Source organism: Hemibagrus wyckioides, linkage group LG07 (genome assembly GCF_019097595.1).
Source record: "Hemibagrus wyckioides isolate EC202008001 linkage group LG07, SWU_Hwy_1.0, whole genome shotgun sequence".
NCBI lineage: Eukaryota > Metazoa > Chordata > Actinopteri > Siluriformes > Bagridae > Hemibagrus > Hemibagrus wyckioides.
This window is the reverse complement of record NC_080716.1, coordinates 11,369,609-11,387,997: the sequence shown is the minus strand read 5'-3', so window position 1 is coordinate 11,387,997 and position 18,389 is coordinate 11,369,609. Positions and strand designations below refer to the sequence as shown.

Here is an 18,389-nt window from a genome sequence, read left to right as displayed (position 1 = left end):
ACAAACTTTCATCATACAAATTAAATTAGGATTAGAAATTAAGGCTATTTATTTAAGGTGACTTAATCATCTTGTGAGCAAAGTGTAGCCCCTGACACGTGAGTGAAAAGGAAGTGAGTATGTTAAAATAACTAGCTGTCTAGACACTTGCATCACTGCTCCTGGTTTAAGCAAGCAAATTTTAATATCCATGCTCGCTGATAGTGCTCTGTGTGCTATTAAAGATGCCATTTAACTTTTCTCAAAACTCAATAGGCAAACGTTCACAGATGTGTGTGCACATTTATTTTTTAGGTTATTTTAAGTATTTGTTATACGTTCACATAAATTATACTACTTAAAGCCAAAGGATGGTTTGTGTATAGGCTATTGCAATGGTGAGAACATGGGCCTCAAGCAGTGCAGCACAACTGCGACATTTCTAGAACAATCCCATCTATGTTAGGTATAATCATTGTGGTATTATTGTAGGATATTACATCAGGTAACTTTTCAAAAATTCAGTAAGTATTGGAGCTGCAAGGTCAAATGGTTTTTTTGGCTATTACTGCTGACATTTGTGTTTGAGATCAACAGATGAATCAGCTGCTGTTGTTTTTATTGTTCAACCTGTTTGATATCTGGTTGTTAGTACACCAGTAATTTTGTTCTTTCAGGACATTTCTTTTTTCAAATTTGTGCCTTGTGCAATGGCACTGATTGTTTATCCACATGACAGCTCTGTGATCTTCATGTTGGTTTATCCTTTTTAACAACAAATGTAGTATTCACAGAAACAGAAAAAGACAGGTTAATTCAGAGTTATTGATTATTTAATTCATTGATCTAACACACTATACCTGGGCAACAAGAACCGTGTGTCATATTGCAGCGCTTTCTGATCATTAAAAAACTGGGTAGGTTCCAACAAAAGGGGTCAAGATTATATTCATCTTTGGATCAAGTGTAATCGTTACTTGATTCTCTTACTGTGGTTCTGTTATTCGTTTAAATGTCACCATTCAATATCATTTTGATAATATTAGTTCCCACTCCAGGACTAAATGAGGTTCTCATCAGGTTAAAACTTTAATTAATTATTTTATTTAAAATGGTATCTCTTACATACATACACACATAGGGGAAGTAGTAACTCAGTGGGTAAGGTTTTGGACTACTGACTGACTGACAAGTTGTGAGTACAAAACCGGAGACCACCAAGCGGTCACTATTGGGCTGTAAAAGTAAATGTATACTTACCCCTTTTCGGTAATGGTTAGCAGAATCCAAATCGTCTACTAATATGGTGTCTCCGAGAATATTGGTGAAGACTGTTTAAACAGACAAATCGTTACCACATTTATAAAATATATTTCTCTCTCTCTCACACGCACACACACAAACTCCACTATATATTATTTTGAAACCACTGCGAACCACAGTGTGGCAAAGAATGCAGTGTGGGGGGAACGGGGGGAAAGGGGGTTTTCTACATAACATACATAACCTGGGAAACCCTGTACATACCAAACATATAAGCATCTCTAACAACTGAAATCTAATTCCCAAAGAGTCGCACACACACACACACAAATCTAAATTTGAAGACAAAGGCCACATTGTATTGTGTACAGAAACCAGACTCCAGGGGCTCCTTGAGAGTAATACTTCTATACATGCATCATTTTCTAGTTATCCCTGCACTCCACAGAACACAATTACCCCCAGCCATGGAAGCAAATGATGGTAGCCCCCCACGCCGGATCTGTCATCTGGAAACAATCTGGGAGGGGAAGTGAGTCTACTCACACAGCAAAACATCATGCCACATAACATCACACCAGAGAAAGGGCAACTGCTATAAAAAAACCAACACAGTGGGAATACTACAGCTACTAACCCATTAAAACCCATCACCACCCTAGATGACTCAAACAGGAATTAATGATTCAGCGCCGACTTAAATCAGTCTATTATTTTTGTCTTTGTGGACGGTAAGGAATGAGCCTAGTCATGTGTGCCTGTGGGATATTAGCAGGAACTCACCCTTGATGCAGCTTTCAGCATGCTCAGGAAAAATGAGCAGATCTTTTACAAACACAGGGTTTCCTATTGGAAAGAACAAACTTTGACCATTCCTGATGTGGGGCAGTGGCCTAACATAAAAACAAAGACAAAATCAGTCACACATGCACATAAAATCAGTGACAAAGAGCATGAGGAATAACTAGAAACTGAAAGACAAGAGTACTATCTAACTATCCAAAAATCTCATTCACAAGGACTTGTATGAAGTACCAATATAATCTATGTATGAATAATCATATAATAATTTATGAAGGTGCCATATAATCTAATCTAAGAAAAAAATATACTTGTTGATAGGGTGACGTTTTCTGTAAGGAGATGTATTTATTTGCAAAAGGAAAGACAATTAAAAAAAATAAATCAACTTATTGTCATCCCCAAAATTAAAATCATGTAGCATCCACTCTGCTTTACCTCTAGTTCAGGACTACTACAGAACCCATACCATATGCACAAGTAAACAAAAATTTACACCGATCAGGTATAACATTATGACCACTGACAGGTGAAGTGAATAACACTGATTATCTCCTCATCATGGCACCTGTTAGTGGGTGGGATATATTAAGCAGCAAGTCAAAATTTTGTCCTCAAAGTTGATGTTAGAAGCAGGAAAAATGGGCAAGTGTAAGGATTTGAGCGAGTTTGACAAGGACCAAATTGTGATGGCTAGACCACTGGATCAGAGCATCTCCAAAACTGCAGCTCTTGTGGGGTGTTCCCGGTCTGCAGTGGTCAGTATCTATCAAAAGTGGTCCAAGGAAGGAACAGTGGTGAACCGGCGACAGGGTCATGGACGGCCAAGGCTCATTGATGCACGTGGGGAGTGAAGTCTGGCCCGTGTGATCTGCTCCAACAGACGAGCTACTGTTGCTCAAATTGCTGAAGTTGTTAATGCTGGTTCTGATAGAAAGGTGTCAGAACACACAGTGCATGATGGGTCAGGGCTGTTTTGGCAGCAAAAGGGGGACCAACACAATATGGTCATAATGTTATGCCTGATCAGTGTATAAACATATATAATGCTATGAATCTTAAACATGCAATAAAAGGCCAAAAAGATGTGGAAACCCTTTTTGAATATAGGGTTTGGCAAAATAGATGCTTCTTTGTTAACAAGAACATAAACATAAGCAAATAGACATGCAGTCTCCATGCATTGCTGAAAAACCCAATGACTGGCACCATCACAGGTGTCAGCTTGCCAAGTCAGTTCATCAGATTTCTAAACTAGAGCCTGCCAACTGTAAGTCCTGCATCACCACCACTTTTGTGTGCATGCCTGAAAGTATTTTATTCTCTTTATAACACTGCAATTTAATAAAGATCAACATATCATTTTTATCCCTTCACAGTTTTACAGTTGCATTTACTTATAAGCAATAATGTATGAATCATGTTGTTGTTGTTGTTGTCGTTCTTTCAGCTGCTCCCTGGTCAGTGTCACCACAGCGGATCATTTGGTCCGCATGTTTCAATTTGGCACAGGGTTTTTTTTTTAACGCCGGATGCCCTTCCTGACACAACCCTCCCATTTTTAATCTGGGCTTGGGTCCGGCACTGAGAATTAACTCTTCAGTGGCTGGGTTAGCGCCCTGCCCGATCCTGCCGCTGGACCACCAGGAGGGCTTATGAAACGTTTAGCATCCATAAACTTTTCTCCTTACATAAAGCTTCATATTCATAATTCATTTTTATGTTAAATTATAGCTTTCTTTTTATCATTAAGCTTAAATTATAGAAATATCTCTCGCACACGTCTATGTGAACGTTAATAATATCCTGTCATTTCCATTTCAGCCAAACTACTACCAGTTAGAGAAAAAGTTAATTGGGAACCGATAAGCAACAAGATTTGAGACACGTCAGTAAGGTGGTACAGTATCATGCTCTAGTGATGCTTACTTTTGTTTAACAAACATGTGGATTTGATGGCTTTTATTTTCAGCGCCTAAATATTTTTAGCCTTCTTGTTTAAATGCTCAGTAGTTTTATGTTATGGACAGAGCACAAGCCACAGTTCAGTTATAAAAAAAAAATATTAAAATTTCTAAGGTAAAGTGATGCTCTACATATATTTCATATCATAAGATGTGTATATTTACCTTTACTTACACCAACACACCAAAGATAATTTAATAGCATAGTTTTATAGTATCAGGATTTTCATACTCCACTCTTACACTGTTATACAGTCACACACAACATTTATTATATTACCAGCACATGTCTGGTGTACAATTTCAGGATAATGTACCCCCCAAATCTAAATAACTGAGGTGAAGTCTTTCACCTTTCATATTCTTTCACTGCTAGCTGCTTTTACTTTTTTACAACAAATTACACAATGGATATACATTCTCCATTGCATACACAGACATTTTTGTGGACATACCTGTTATTTGCTTTCCAGAAAATTGTTTCTAAGGGCATGACTTGTTGCCGTCCTTGCGTTTCATCGTAGATTTTTTTTGCTGCAGCTGTTGTCACAGTAACCACACAGTCCATGTCACCAAGAAGATGCCAGGAAATGACCTTTGCTGCATCATCGTCCTTCACAAGTGCCAGGTGTCCTATCTATAAAGCAAACTAATTAATTTCTAAATCTCAGGTAGCAATGCTAACAAAATAATTACACCACCCCACCACACAAATCTAAACATTTTTCAGTCTATCAAAAATGATTTGAATACATGCACATAGACACACACACCTTTCCTAGGACGTCCTGGCTGCCTTTGAATGGATCAGACATGGTACATTCTCGACGAGGCAGATTCTGTAGCCTTTCCAAATCTGCAGTCATACGAGCAACTACATCCTTAACTGAGGTCACCTAAACACAAGCGCACACAACTTCCAGCTTAGAAAGTGTTTAATGTTGTTACCCAAGTCATTTTGAAGTCTGCTTTGAGGACAAAATGTTCACTTGCTGCCTAATATATCCCACCCACTAACAGGTGCCATGATGAGGAGATAATCAGCGTTATTCACTTCACCTCTCACTGCTCATAATGTTATGCCTGATCTGTGTATATGCCAGTATTAGGAAAGAGACTATAATCCACAGCTTGTGATTCATTACCATTAAATATGCAGTGTGAATGTAAAATATAAAACAATTGTTTTCATGGTTAATTTGCTTTCATTATTAATGCTTTTCAGTTTTTGAAGTGAGGTAATAAACTTTTAAATAACAAAACATCTTAACAGATAATCCATTTAACTCCAAACTGCATTAAACTTCTGTGGGAGTAATTTTTTGAATGTTTTAGAGTGTTTAAGGTGTATATGAATGCATTCTTATTTGGGCATGTATAAAACAATTGGAATCTAGGGACAGCATGATTGGGTTGTCAGGCACCACCTCAATTAATTGATCACCTCTATTTACAGGTTTAATAATGTAGGGTTTAACACAATGTGTAGGATAAGAGGTTTGGGTATGGTCGTTAACTCTGGACTGAGATTGCACAGCCTTTGTAGAGTGATTAACGGTGGGGGTAACATCAGTTTGGCTGGCCTTTTTAGTAGTAGACGAAACTTGGAGCTGTATCAAGGGTCGTTGAAACCAACTATAGGTGTATCGGTACCTGGAGGAGGGGAGAGTTGGGCCCTCAGTCAGAGGTCAGAGGAGATTAATTGCTTGGGTTTAATTTATTGCTCTATTTTTCTTTACATTTGCACTAGCCTGCAGTTTTAAAGATGGAGCAGGGCCCCTGAAACTCAACCATGCTGTCTTCAGGGTCAGAGTGAACTGCTAAATGGAAAAAGCTAGAAAGTGCCACTGATAAGAGCACAGATGCCTAATTATTATTATTATATAAGACTGATCTCAAAAGTCCAAGTATAATGGAATGTGATAGAGTTATAAATTAAGAGATAGTGTCCAGAAGAACCCAAAATTCCAAGAAAAAAGATAGGTGGGATTTTCTCAGTAAAGAGGGTTTGGTTTGAATATTATGAAAAGATAAGAGAAAAGAATAAAAGACTGTGTTTTGTGATGCTTATTTCGGAGGTTGTTGAAATGTTCATTCGTGAGCAGCTCAATTCTTGTAACCAGCGCTGATTGCAAATAAAACCTTGTATCTGCATTCATCCAGTCTGCATGATTCGCCTTCTTTAGTTAGAGTCTTACTCAACTGAACTGTCGGGTCAATGTGGAGCTTGGAGTCAGATTTTAGCGAAGTATTAATCGAGTAGTATTACATAGAGCATTATAGTCGGACAAAAAATATTTTCCACACTTCCCATATTGAGGAAATTGTTTTTTTACATTTGTGTAAATAAAGAAACGTTTACGTACATCGGTTAATTTTGAAACATCTATGCCAGTTTTCTTGATCTCCAGTTTCAGCTGATTCTCTTTACTAACTGCATCTTGCACTTGACCTAAAAATAAACAGGAAAATTGAGAATAGTCAGGACATTGAAACAATACAAACAATACAGCAGACAAAAAGGGTAAAGTTTAGTGCATACCCTTGAGTTCAGTTTCAAGTTGTTTGTTGGTCTCCAAAATATCTTTGTAGACTACAATAGACCGAGCCAGCTGGTCTTTCTTCTTACTCATTGTAGCCATAACCTTCTGGTTTTCTGCATCTAAAATACACAAAAGCGTATATTTGACTTTATTCCACTAATATGCACAGATTCACACAAATACAATTAAAGGTTAATCAGTTCTTTTCCTGTTCAGTGATGTATATTAAAAAAAATGCACATCATCCTTTTATAATTATTATTATATAACTATTATTTAAACAAACTAGATTCTATAAAAAAACCAAAAAAAAAAAAAACAAATGCTCACTTCACAAAATAGCCTAAATCAACACCTATGGTTTGTGTGTGGCCATAAACACATAATTATGATCTACACTTACTTTCAGCTTAGTGAGAGACCAAGACACATTGCATTTTCAATCTCTTATTAGAGGACAATCTGATAGCTGCTGTCACACTGAACAATCGGCTGTATACTGGTGTATACTGGGAGGTAAAAAGCCGATATTTGAAGTGAATTTGTGACGCTTTCAAAACAGTATTTTGTCTGCATAAAAACTGCCCCAGAGCCTGAAACAATATGCTTGTTTAGGCTAACTTATATTTTAGCAAATGTGAGGTTTTGACTTACCATTGTAGAACCTGAAGGGCAAGTCAAAATGAGTTACGGTGGCCAGAGATTTAGTGTCTTTAAACACCGGACAGAAATTGAGTATATACACGGTTCCATCAACCCCTGGACTATTCTCCATAAGTGCCAAGCCCTAGAACACACACACACACACACACGTTTACTTCAGTATAAATTACATTGTACTGATAAACATAAAATTGAAACCATTGTCCTAAAACTCCACCCTGAATGACTTCAATATATAATATCTCCAAGATTTATGCTGTAATGGAATTCTGAGTTGGCTATTTTTATTCTTCCTTCACACGTTGGCCTGTTTTCACTTGGACTTTATTGCTGTCCTACATCACACAAAATGACATTTTGCTACCTGCTGTTAGTGGCACCTACATAGTCCAGCTGTCTCTCCTCCTCATGTGCACAAACAGATAGCACACTAGATCTCTCACAGTTCGCTAAATAGCCAAGCATTGTTTGTTGCTGTTCACGCTACTTAACTTCACACGGCTATTTTGCCTTTCTGGGGTCTAACTCCAGCTTCCCCATGTACATGTCGAATTTCTCAGTAATATGATATTGAAGTTTGTTCACATATGGTGGGTTTTTCCTGAGCTAACAGCATTATCCTTATGTTTAAGAAAATACAGCCTTAACCAAATCAGCAGCAGATTCTACTAGTATTTCAATAAATATAATGTGTCTCAGGATGGACAGTTCTTTTAAGGCAATCATGAAGTGTGTTCCAGTACATTAGTCCTGGAAATATGTTGAATTTAATCAGTAGTATTTATCTAATCAAATTAAGAACATTAACATCCCATCACACCACACACTTACAGTGACAAGAGTCTCCCCATTAATTAGATCATATGTTATAATCTTGGCCTTGTTCTCAAACATAGGAACATCTTCCGCATCATCACCATCAGTGGTCGTTACAGTCAGAATCACTTTTCCATTAATCCCCATTCCAGCTGGGTTATTGTACTCATCCTGTAACGCAAAACACACACACACACACACACACACACACACACACACACACCAATAGTAATCAGTTCTCAGTAAACACCTCTGTTGACACATTTATCTGCTTTTTAATCCAAAATTGAGTTTTTCTGTCAATAATACAAGACAGAATATAAATATATTTTACCACTTTGGAAATGTTTTTATGTTCTTTTTTTACTTTCTAATGCTGGTCTTGGTTGTTAAGGTTATACTGGGTTTAACAAATGGAGTGCTAAATACTGTACAGTGACTCTACCTAAAGGTCACTAAAAGCTTGCTAGTTAATCAAGGTTTTCTCATGCACTGAATGCCAGACTTTAATCACATTGCTGGATAACTACATGGCATAACAAAACAGAGATAAACCTAATCAAGAGAGTCTCTAATCAGATTACCAACTGTTAAAATGTCTGCTATGCACCTTAATGACAGCCAACAAAGTTTAAAGGTTTCAACCACTTAATGAAAAGACATTTATATAAAAAAAAAAAAAAAAAAAAAAAAAAAGCAGAGTTAGCAGAGCAGAAATGATTGCATTATTTACATGAAGCGAAGAGATGATGAGGTTTGTGCTTAAAGGCAGCGAGAGATTTTTACCTCAGGTAATGAGACAGAGACGATGATGCTTATGAAGCATTACTAATACAGTAACATACAATTTTATTAAATGGGTCAGTAATATTATAGTAAGATTAGGTTTTAAAGAGGTTACCAAGCGGTGGACGAGGCATGTTTCAGTGGAAATGTATGTTATTCAGCAAAATAATATTGAAAATAATTAAGCAATTTATAAAATTAGACACACACACACACACACATATACATATATATATACATATATATATATATATATACATATATATATATATATATATATATATATATACATATATATATATATATATATATATATATATATATATATATATATATATATATATATATATATATATATATATATATTTGGTTTTAATGTAGATTTTTACTGTAGATAGACAGGAGGTTTTAAGGCCTTTAATTAATAAATCTCGAGCATCTTACCATAATCTTCAAGCGTAGCATTTCAAGAAGAGTGCGATCTGCCAGAGTGCTGCTGTTGGAGACCACAGGAGTTGAAGCAGGAGAGTCTGGGACGAGTTTGACTGGCTTATTGGCAACAATATTCAGAGCAATCTGAAATGGCAGAGAGAAGGTTTTCATCCATTACTCTCACATCTCACAGTGCCACGTGTGCAAGACAATAAAAAGGTAACACAAAATAGGCCAAAGAACAAAACAAGATAAAGTATATGAATATAAATAAATACAGAAATATATATAATTGAAGTGAAGATTAGACTGGGACACTGATAACATGTCAAAATGCACAACACACACTTACTGGACACACACAATAACAATAATAATACAATAACCTGTCTATTTTGATTATTGTCTTGGGGAGAAAATTTCAGTGGATTACCTGACTGCTCCAGATGGACTTGCCTTTTTCTACAGCATAAATAAACTGTACCATGTACTTTCCCACTTGGAGAGGGATCTCTTTATCTCTGTGAGAGAACGGACAAGAAGATCATTTTCCTTTACAGTGAACAAATCACATACACAAAAACCACAAGTCAAAATATTAAATATAAGATCATCCTTTCGGAAAAAAAATACCCAAATATTTGGTAATAATAATAACTACTACTACTAAGGAGAAGAAGAAGAGGAAGAAGAAGAGGAAGAAAAGAAGTGATAAAAGCATCATGGGATGCTTAGTAGTAAATATGTTATACTGATTTTGACAAATTTGTTACCTGAAGTAGAAGTGGTCACCATTTTCATTGTTTTTGGCTTTACTACATTTAAGCGCCGTTGCCTGAAATCAGTCATTACAGTCATTACATGTGACTACAATAGCAGTACAGTTTATTACGTCTTTGTATGTGTAACTAACTCTAGGTGGAGGACGGGATCCTGAAGCCAAGCCTTGCCACAGAAGCATGGACAGACTAGATGGACTCACATTCTTCATAGGTCCACCCTCTTCAGAGAGCACAGTTACTTTGAACACTGCAGACGCAGAAAGCCGATAACCAGGTCAACACAGAGTGTGCACTTTAAACACTTCATAGAATCTTCTAATACTGAGAATACACACCCGGGAAAATATCTCCGGCTCTTAATATGGCTTCATTGTCATATTCTACAGTAAGCTTAACAGGGTTGTTTGGATCAGGCTTCACACACAGCTTCACAACTGGGCCAGAAATATTGCTTCTACTGTAGGAGCCTCTGAACTCCAGCTCATGCTCTCCTCTGCAGACGGCAAATTACAAAAACAGCCAGTGGTGTATTATGTTCAGAATGTTCATAATTGCTTTGTGAAAGTAAATGAAGTGATGCAGGTTTCTGCTCACGTTGTCGCTATTATGGTCTCCAGTATGAACCTGGCCTTTCCATCTCTATCGACAGGCTGGGACATCACCGAAGATTTCACCTGCAGCACCCGAACACACACCAACAGATACTGAAATGATTGGCTCAAAATGACAAAGAATAAAAATGCTGAACAATTTTATTTGAAAAAGCCAGGCTGTTTTGATCATTTAACAAAATAAGGAATAAAAAAAAAAATGACAGAGCTGCCTGTTATATAGAAAAATAATCCATTTTGGTAGCAGACTGCGTCACATCATTTCCTATAGCAGCACATCCCAAAGTATTATAATCAACAGCAATATTCTATTCTATTCTATTCTATTCTATTCTATTCTATTCTATTCTATTCTATAAATGATTAGGTTATGAGCACAGAAGTATAAACCTTGCAGCCGTATCTACTTCCTAAGCGATGCTTGCTCACATGACTGTGATCTTTGGATCCTTTATTATCAGTAGTATTAGTATTAACAGCATATAATGCCAGAAACTGAATAAAGTTGATATTCAGTTTTCAGCAAAAAAAATGCTTTTGAACTTTTCGTTGTTTCATTTCAGTGCATCTAGTTGGACAATACCTTGAGTTGTGGTGACAAGATTTTTATTGTTATTATAACACGCTGATCTGGAACAGGATTTCCCCAATCATCACACAACTGCAGCACGAATGGAGTGTTCAAACCATGTCCATTTACCACATGTACAGGCTACAGACAGACAAACACAAGCAAAATAAATTAACATAAGTGTACACTGTGCTTAATGTTATTGACGTGAAATCAGATTTTCAGACTTTTTATATAACCGAGCACAAGCTAGCAGAAAAATCTGAGTGACAGATTATTAACTGTTTACTCTCCAAATTATTAATTAGTAATTATTTACAATGCAACGTTTACAGCTTGAGAATCCTCAAATCCCTGGACTCTTGCCATAACACACACATATTTACACTGTGAATGGAGTTTACAAAAAGAATAAAATTACCAATAATATGTCCTAATAGGAACATTTTTTAAATATACTTGTACTTAAATATGAATATACCTTTTGCTAAATCATTTTAAAATCATTAAAGTCTTCAAAAACATCAAGAACAACTGAAACTAAGGCATTTACTGTTACACCGTCTGCAATTATGTTTACACTGTTGCAAGATAAATGGAGAATAAATGAAAAGATTGCAAGAGGAAGACAAGACATTTACAGCATTTTCATGACATTTCGATGGCTAGGGCATGTGCTATTTACCAGTTCTGGTGCTGACAGCAGAGTGATTGTTGCTGGTGGTCCAGCAGTGACTTTTACCCTCACAAACTCTTCAAAATTCTGGTACTTAAAACATACTTCCCGTGAACCAGGAGAGCCTTCTGCAAAGCGAATGCCAGTCACCACCACTGACCCTGTACTGGTCTACATAAAGACACACACAGACATCACAGACAAATAAAATAAGCTTAATATACACAAAGTGATCTGATAATTCTTGGATGGATCCACAAATACAAAATCATATTGCTGCCAGGATTTTTTTTAAACAATCCCTTTTTTAAAAAATGACTAAGATTAGTTTTCATCAGGACTCATAGATCTTTAAAGGAGCTCAACAAATTCTTTCGACAGGACTCAAGTTACTGCTAGACTTCATTAAAGTTAATACAGATCTTCAGCATTGCATACATTAAACGTTAGACCCTTTCATTCTAACAAATTATTTTTAAATTGTGGCAGCAATAAGATTCCTTAAGATAGATTACTGCATTGCTTTTGTCTGTCTACCTCCCAGTTGAAAGCCAAGGCTGATTCATCAAGGTTTTTTGCAGACACACTGATTGCCTTCAAGCTTTCATCACTTAGAACATCTGTCTTATTGCCATACTGATCAACCACATCTAAAAAAGAAAGAGGAAAAAGCTGATGATTTGTGGGCTTTCTGCTTTCTGGTCAAAGACTGTTTTTCTCTATATAATTGGGTGACTAGTTAGGAGAGATCTTACCAATATTTCCAGTGAGAGTTTCTCCCATCCTGACAGTTGCCTCACTGAGAGTAACCTTCAACCTTTCAGGCTCATCCGGCCGTGGGCTATAATACAAACAAAAAAACCACATACACACCTGCATTTTTAAGAACCGTCTGTGTATAACACAGACTTGGGGCTACAGGAAAAAGTGATGTGATTTCAGTTTGCATGCATGTGTTAATAGTCTTACATTATGGTAAAGGACGAGTCGACCGTGTGCTGATCCTGAAATGACACCTGACAAAACTGTTCTCCATGTGCTTTTGTGGGCACAGAGACACACGGCAGTCTTCCCTTTACCAATTCTGCCACTTTTAAATCTGCGGCCCAGTTCACCTAAAACACACATTCATATCATTAACTCCTTTAAGCACTTTTTTAAGCCAGCTCTTTCACATATGTAGACAGCAAAGTGAAGAAACATGCAAACATCTACCTTCACATTTTGGGCAATTTTCTGTGTTAAAGCCACCTGCCTCTCCCCTTCATCAAAGAGTCTAAAGCGCAGACTCTCGATGCGGTCACCTGCCGTCCAGTCAATATGCTCCTTATTCTGAAGCACCATGACATCATCTGAATCATCCTCCTGCCTGTAGACCTCTATGCGGAAGACACAGCTGCTTGGCAAAAGACGAATGGTTCTCTCCACACAAGCCACAGCCTTCTGATTCTATGCACACATACACAGAAAAAATCAATGGATATCTGTTAAGTTACTTCAAATCTAACCACATATAGATGGGACATATGCTACAGAACAGCAGAATTTTTTTACAGCACATATTATTGGCTTATACTAGATGTTCATCAAATTTACTCTTTTGTTTTATGTGAAAACCACGGTATCAAAATTCAAAGCAGCATTATACATAAACATAAGGCTAGGTTTAACTTAATCAATATGAAAATGGCAACTTTTATTAGTTTATATTACAACTAAGTTTAAGTAGCCTTTATTTGTCACATATACATTACTGCAGGGTCAAATTCTTTCTTTGCATATCTTATCCTTGGAGGGTTGAGGTCAGAGCGCAGGGTCAGCCATGCTACAGCACCCCTGGGGCAATGGGAGTTGAGGGCCTTGCTCAAGGGCCCAACAGTGGCAGCTTGGTGGTGCTGGGGCTTAAATCACGATCGTCCAATCAACAACCCAGAGCCTTAACCACTTGAGCCACCACTGTCCCCTACTTATAAACTAATAATACATTCTTGAAACATTCTTAAATGCCTGGCTGTTTGTGCTCACACACAATATAAAAATCACAATGCAAACAAATATGACTTTCAAACCATTGAAGACTTGCAATGGATATGTATAGTTAAAAGATGTCTTACAGGAATGCCAAATTTTGCAGTGAGGACACGTTCCGTGGTGACGTTCTTCAGGCGTATCGGTTTTGCTAGCAGCACACCAGTTCCAGAGTTACTGCAGTCAGCAGTGTCAGCTGGCAAATCAGAGACTCCGTATAACTACACACACACACACACACACACACACACACACACACACACAATTCAAATTCCTTAGAGACTCACCAACATTTACGACTTTAAGCTGTAGACTGTAGACCGCATTTACACATCAGAGACATAAAAAGATTACGGTGTATAAATAAATAAGATAAGCAAAGATTAGCGATTATTTATTATTTATTTATTGTTTTGTTAATTTATAGACAATTTACACGTCTTAGATTTTCCTTCCTTGGTTTATGTGCTTCAAAAATATAGCTGTATATATTCTGCTACTAAACATCTCAGTCTGTCACAGAAAAACAGGTTGTCTGTACTACTTAATTGTTTGGTTATTTATGAGTTGTCTGGTTTATCCACTTATCCTGCTAAAGAAAAATGTTATGTTTCTGTTACAAAATTGAATAAATAATTGCATTGCCGACGTGGATACTTTAAATTCCAAGAAATCAACAAAGTTACTTGAAAAGCTCAGCAGTGGCATCGGCATGGTTAATAAAGCATTCTGCCACAAGAGGGTGTACTGTGGAGCAGCAGTTCTTAACCTGGGGGTCGTGACCTGCCAGAGGGTCACCATTCCATAGCAGGGAGGTCGTGGGAAGACTATTTTAAATGAATGTATAAAAATAATCGCGCTGCTTATAAGCGTCATGATAGAACTAATTAACTGCTAATTGGAAGTGCAAGTTCCAGACACATGGTTAAAGATAATTTGCCTTTTTTGCTCAGCCCTACCCAGCCCCAACTGACACGCCTCACTTCCTCTATACAAGCCCAACCATACCTCTAAGTGTTCTTTATGGATATTAATTTAGCCAAAAACAAAACGCACAAAACAGACAAATGTTACAAAGCTTAGGGCATTCTATGAGAGTAACAGTTATATTAGTCTTCAGCCTGGCATAATACAGAGTTTAATTATTGTGATGAGATTCTAGGCATTTATATTTAGGAATTTTGGACAAATGTAGCTTGGTTAATCTGATTTTAGAACTGAAACAGTTCAGTGGAAATGTTACCTGGCAGCGGACAATGAGTTTTGAGTGCGTTGTGATATTATGGAACTCATCCTGGACTTCTACTTTGAATTCTGCGGCTGTGCCATTCTCGATGGTAATTTCATCCTTAGGCTTCACCACCAGCTGATGTGGAGGGCCTGGTGAACACAAACACACACGAAAAAAAAAGACGGTCACAAGATTATATTTCAATAACTTTTCCAGAAAGGGAGATTAAATATTTTTAATATAATTAATTATTATTATTAATAATAAAACAATTTAATAATATAAAACTATTTTAAAAAATTATATAAAAAATATATTAAACTCTAAAATAAATATCCTAAAAAAAAAATAATAAAGTAGCATGTTATTCCTTGAATAAAACTGCATGGCTTAAAGTTTGACGCACAATTGTAGATCATTTGATACTTAAAATACTGACATATTGTCTATCAGTACAAATTACTGTTGAGAGAAAAAAGAAAGAAAAAAAAAAACACTTTGGACACTATCAGCTTTTCTATTTCCAAATATCAGAAAATGACTTTAAAAATAGATCCAGAAATCTCAAGTTATTTAGCTATATCTATAAACATGTACTATACATGATGCATGGGTTCATTGTTTTTATTTAGTATTTGACTGTGTGTGTAGATTTACCTGGACGGACATTAATTTGGAAAGTCTGGGATTCTGGGTTGAGGCCTGGGATCGTTACTTTTACAGTGTGTACCTGTGAATAGTATTAACAGTTGCACAGTAAATAACAGTGAAGATGTTTATAATTCTTTAGGTTTAGATTAGTCAAACCACAGCAATGTGAACAATGTCTAATGCATATTTTTAATAACTCAAATAAAACACTGACCTTCTCTGGATTGATGGTTGTTTTACCTATGGCTCTCAGGTCTTGTATGGTGAAAGTAGTTTCACTTGCATTTGTCTTTTCATAGCTCAGTTTCAGTGAACTAATGTGTGTGTTTATTAATGAGAAAGAGAAGAATAAAAACAGATCAGCTAATGTAACATGAATTCTTGACTTTTTACTCACTAAACGAATCAGTTAAAAACAGTCTGGGATAAATAAAAATATAATTTCAATAAAATAATACAATTGTTTGTATATTTTCTGCACACTACCTGCACTCTAGCTGGGGTTTGATGCCAGAAGGTGGCTGAGTTGGATGATTAAATGCATCTGTAAATTTCAGAGGCAAAGTGAAGGGTACTCCCACCTGAACAGAAGGAAAAACACCCACCACGAACGCTGCTGCACTGCTTTCTGAGAGCAGAGAAAGAAGAGCGTACACATGAACACAGAGATGAAGAACAAAAACCACATGAAAAGGACCTCAGTCCTCTTGTATCAGATGGACAGAGACACATTCTGGGATTGGCTCCTCTAAATTACCTTTAATACTGAAGTTGAGTGTATAATCAGGTAGTCGTCTTCCAGCCCACTCAGTCGTTGTGGAATCACCGTCACTCAGGAGTGTTTGCAAATGAAGCGTGTAGGTTCCCAGCTTTGTTAAATTTTCTGAATACACAAAAACACAAAGTGCATCAAGCAAGATATTTTTGTAGACAATGACAAAGCATCACATACAGTTCCCTGCAATTATAAGCGGACTTCTTGTAAAGTAAATAACACTAAATATTTTGTTACATATCCCATGCTTGCAATAACTGCATCAAGCTGGTGACATACTGACTACAATTTAGGGAGTCTGTTCTAGAAGCAGCCATGCAAGCCTAAGCCATAACATCCCCTCCACCATGCTTAAGTGATGAGCTCATATGTTTTGGATCATCGTTTACAACCTTTCTTTCTCCACACTTTTCCATCACTTTGGTAAAGGTTACTTTGGATCTTGGTTTCAGAAGTTTTTTGGCTCACCTCTATACTGTGAATTTTCATCTGGCCTGATGAGTGGTTTGACCAATCTGCTGATGAATGGTTTGCATCTTGTGCTATGGCCTCTATATTTCTATTCAAGCCATCTCTGAAACAATGGATTGTAATACCTTGACCCCTGATCTTCGAAGGTTGGTGAAGTCACTGACTGTTGTTTTAGAGATTTTCCTCACTGCTCTCACAACATTTGTCATTAACAGCTGCTTTTTTCCTTGGATAAACTTGTTAGAATTTTCCTTTCCTTCTTTTTTTTTTGTATTGGTATCCCTAATGCTGTACAAAGATGTAAAAAATTGCAAAGACTTTTCCTCTTTTCCCAACTACAAAATTGCTTGCTTTTATCCATTTAACCAACAAATACAATTTTCACAGGTGAAACCCCAGGCTCATACTAAAAGTAAATTCAGGGCTATTAGCTGTTTAAATAATCAATTTAACAGGGCAGATCTGGTTAAAAGGAAACACTCATCAGTAACAATATTTCAGTTTCAACATTTCAATATGTCTGATCACTCTAAAAATGGTTGGGTTCAAACAAAAGATGCAATACTTCAAGCTGTCTAACACATTTAGATAAATATATCGGGATATATGTTTTGAGCCCAAACTCAAATGTCTTCAGTGGATAGCCGTTCCAATACTTTCAGACAGGAATGTATGAAATTCAAAACCTTTACACATTTTAGAATTTTGGATTTATCTGAGAATAAACACTTGTGTTCAAAACAAAGGAGGCAACATTCATGATGTCACACACAATGTTGTTTGTACATACATTACAAATTTGCTAACTACACCAAAGTGTCCAAAATTATCCAGAAAGGGCTGGGGTGGGTGCAGGTTTACATTCCGAGCAGGCAGAAGTCTGGACAACCCTGGACTAGACTAAACAAACATTCAGCAGGCTACATCGTGTGGGAATGTGTGTAAATTCTGATTATGTAATTAGGTCTTTACCAATTTTTCTGAACCAGTACTCCCACTTAGAGTGCCCACAAATGTGATAGCTGGTTTCAGTGTCCCCATTCGCAGCTGAGAGTAAAGAACAGAATAAAAGATTAGACTACAACATGCCAACACAGACATTGCTGAACGATAGAAGATGCATCTTCCATCGTAGTAGTAATAATAATAATAATGCTTTAAAAAAAACTACTCACAGTGCCAGACTACTTTAAGCTCAATCTGTAATTTCTTGGCATTAACATTGGATACAGGCAATCGTGACATATTCTCCCTTAGTTTATTCAAAATCTCAACTTTGATTGGACCTGAAGTGGAAAAAATAGAACATGTTACAAAACATAACCACACAAAATTAATTTTCCCCT

At 36.7% G+C, this 18,389-nt stretch overlaps 1 protein-coding gene across 2 annotated transcripts in view; it reads right to left on the bottom strand.

Annotated features, from left to right (window-relative positions):
* Positions 1-18,389, bottom strand: part of smchd1 (structural maintenance of chromosomes flexible hinge domain containing 1) — a 34,055-nt gene that overhangs the window by 3,345 nt on the left and 12,321 nt on the right. For both annotated transcript variants that reach the window (XR_009204958.1, XM_058394526.1), the window contains exons 18-45: positions 18,219-18,329; positions 18,016-18,090; positions 16,555-16,680; positions 16,284-16,425; positions 16,012-16,111; positions 15,804-15,876; positions 15,159-15,295; positions 14,002-14,136; positions 13,103-13,336; positions 12,857-13,002; positions 12,643-12,728; positions 12,425-12,537; positions 11,897-12,058; positions 11,224-11,352; positions 10,624-10,703; positions 10,365-10,522; positions 10,161-10,276; positions 10,021-10,082; positions 9,681-9,768; positions 9,260-9,391; positions 8,045-8,200; positions 7,205-7,337; positions 6,550-6,669; positions 6,374-6,459; positions 4,781-4,903; positions 4,463-4,644; positions 2,026-2,135; positions 1,240-1,310 (exon numbers count right to left, since the gene is read on the bottom strand). Coding sequence is in view for 1 of the 2 variants with exons in the window: in XM_058394526.1 (XP_058250509.1) it covers positions 1,240-1,310; positions 2,026-2,135; positions 4,463-4,644; positions 4,781-4,903; positions 6,374-6,459; positions 6,550-6,669; positions 7,205-7,337; positions 8,045-8,200; positions 9,260-9,391; positions 9,681-9,768; positions 10,021-10,082; positions 10,161-10,276; positions 10,365-10,522; positions 10,624-10,703; positions 11,224-11,352; positions 11,897-12,058; positions 12,425-12,537; positions 12,643-12,728; positions 12,857-13,002; positions 13,103-13,336; positions 14,002-14,136; positions 15,159-15,295; positions 15,804-15,876; positions 16,012-16,111; positions 16,284-16,425; positions 16,555-16,680; positions 18,016-18,090; positions 18,219-18,329 (3,386 nt within the window). In the remaining variant the exon portion in view is untranslated. The remainder of the gene's footprint in view (positions 1-1,239; positions 1,311-2,025; positions 2,136-4,462; positions 4,645-4,780; positions 4,904-6,373; positions 6,460-6,549; positions 6,670-7,204; positions 7,338-8,044; positions 8,201-9,259; positions 9,392-9,680; positions 9,769-10,020; positions 10,083-10,160; positions 10,277-10,364; positions 10,523-10,623; positions 10,704-11,223; positions 11,353-11,896; positions 12,059-12,424; positions 12,538-12,642; positions 12,729-12,856; positions 13,003-13,102; positions 13,337-14,001; positions 14,137-15,158; positions 15,296-15,803; positions 15,877-16,011; positions 16,112-16,283; positions 16,426-16,554; positions 16,681-18,015; positions 18,091-18,218; positions 18,330-18,389) is intronic.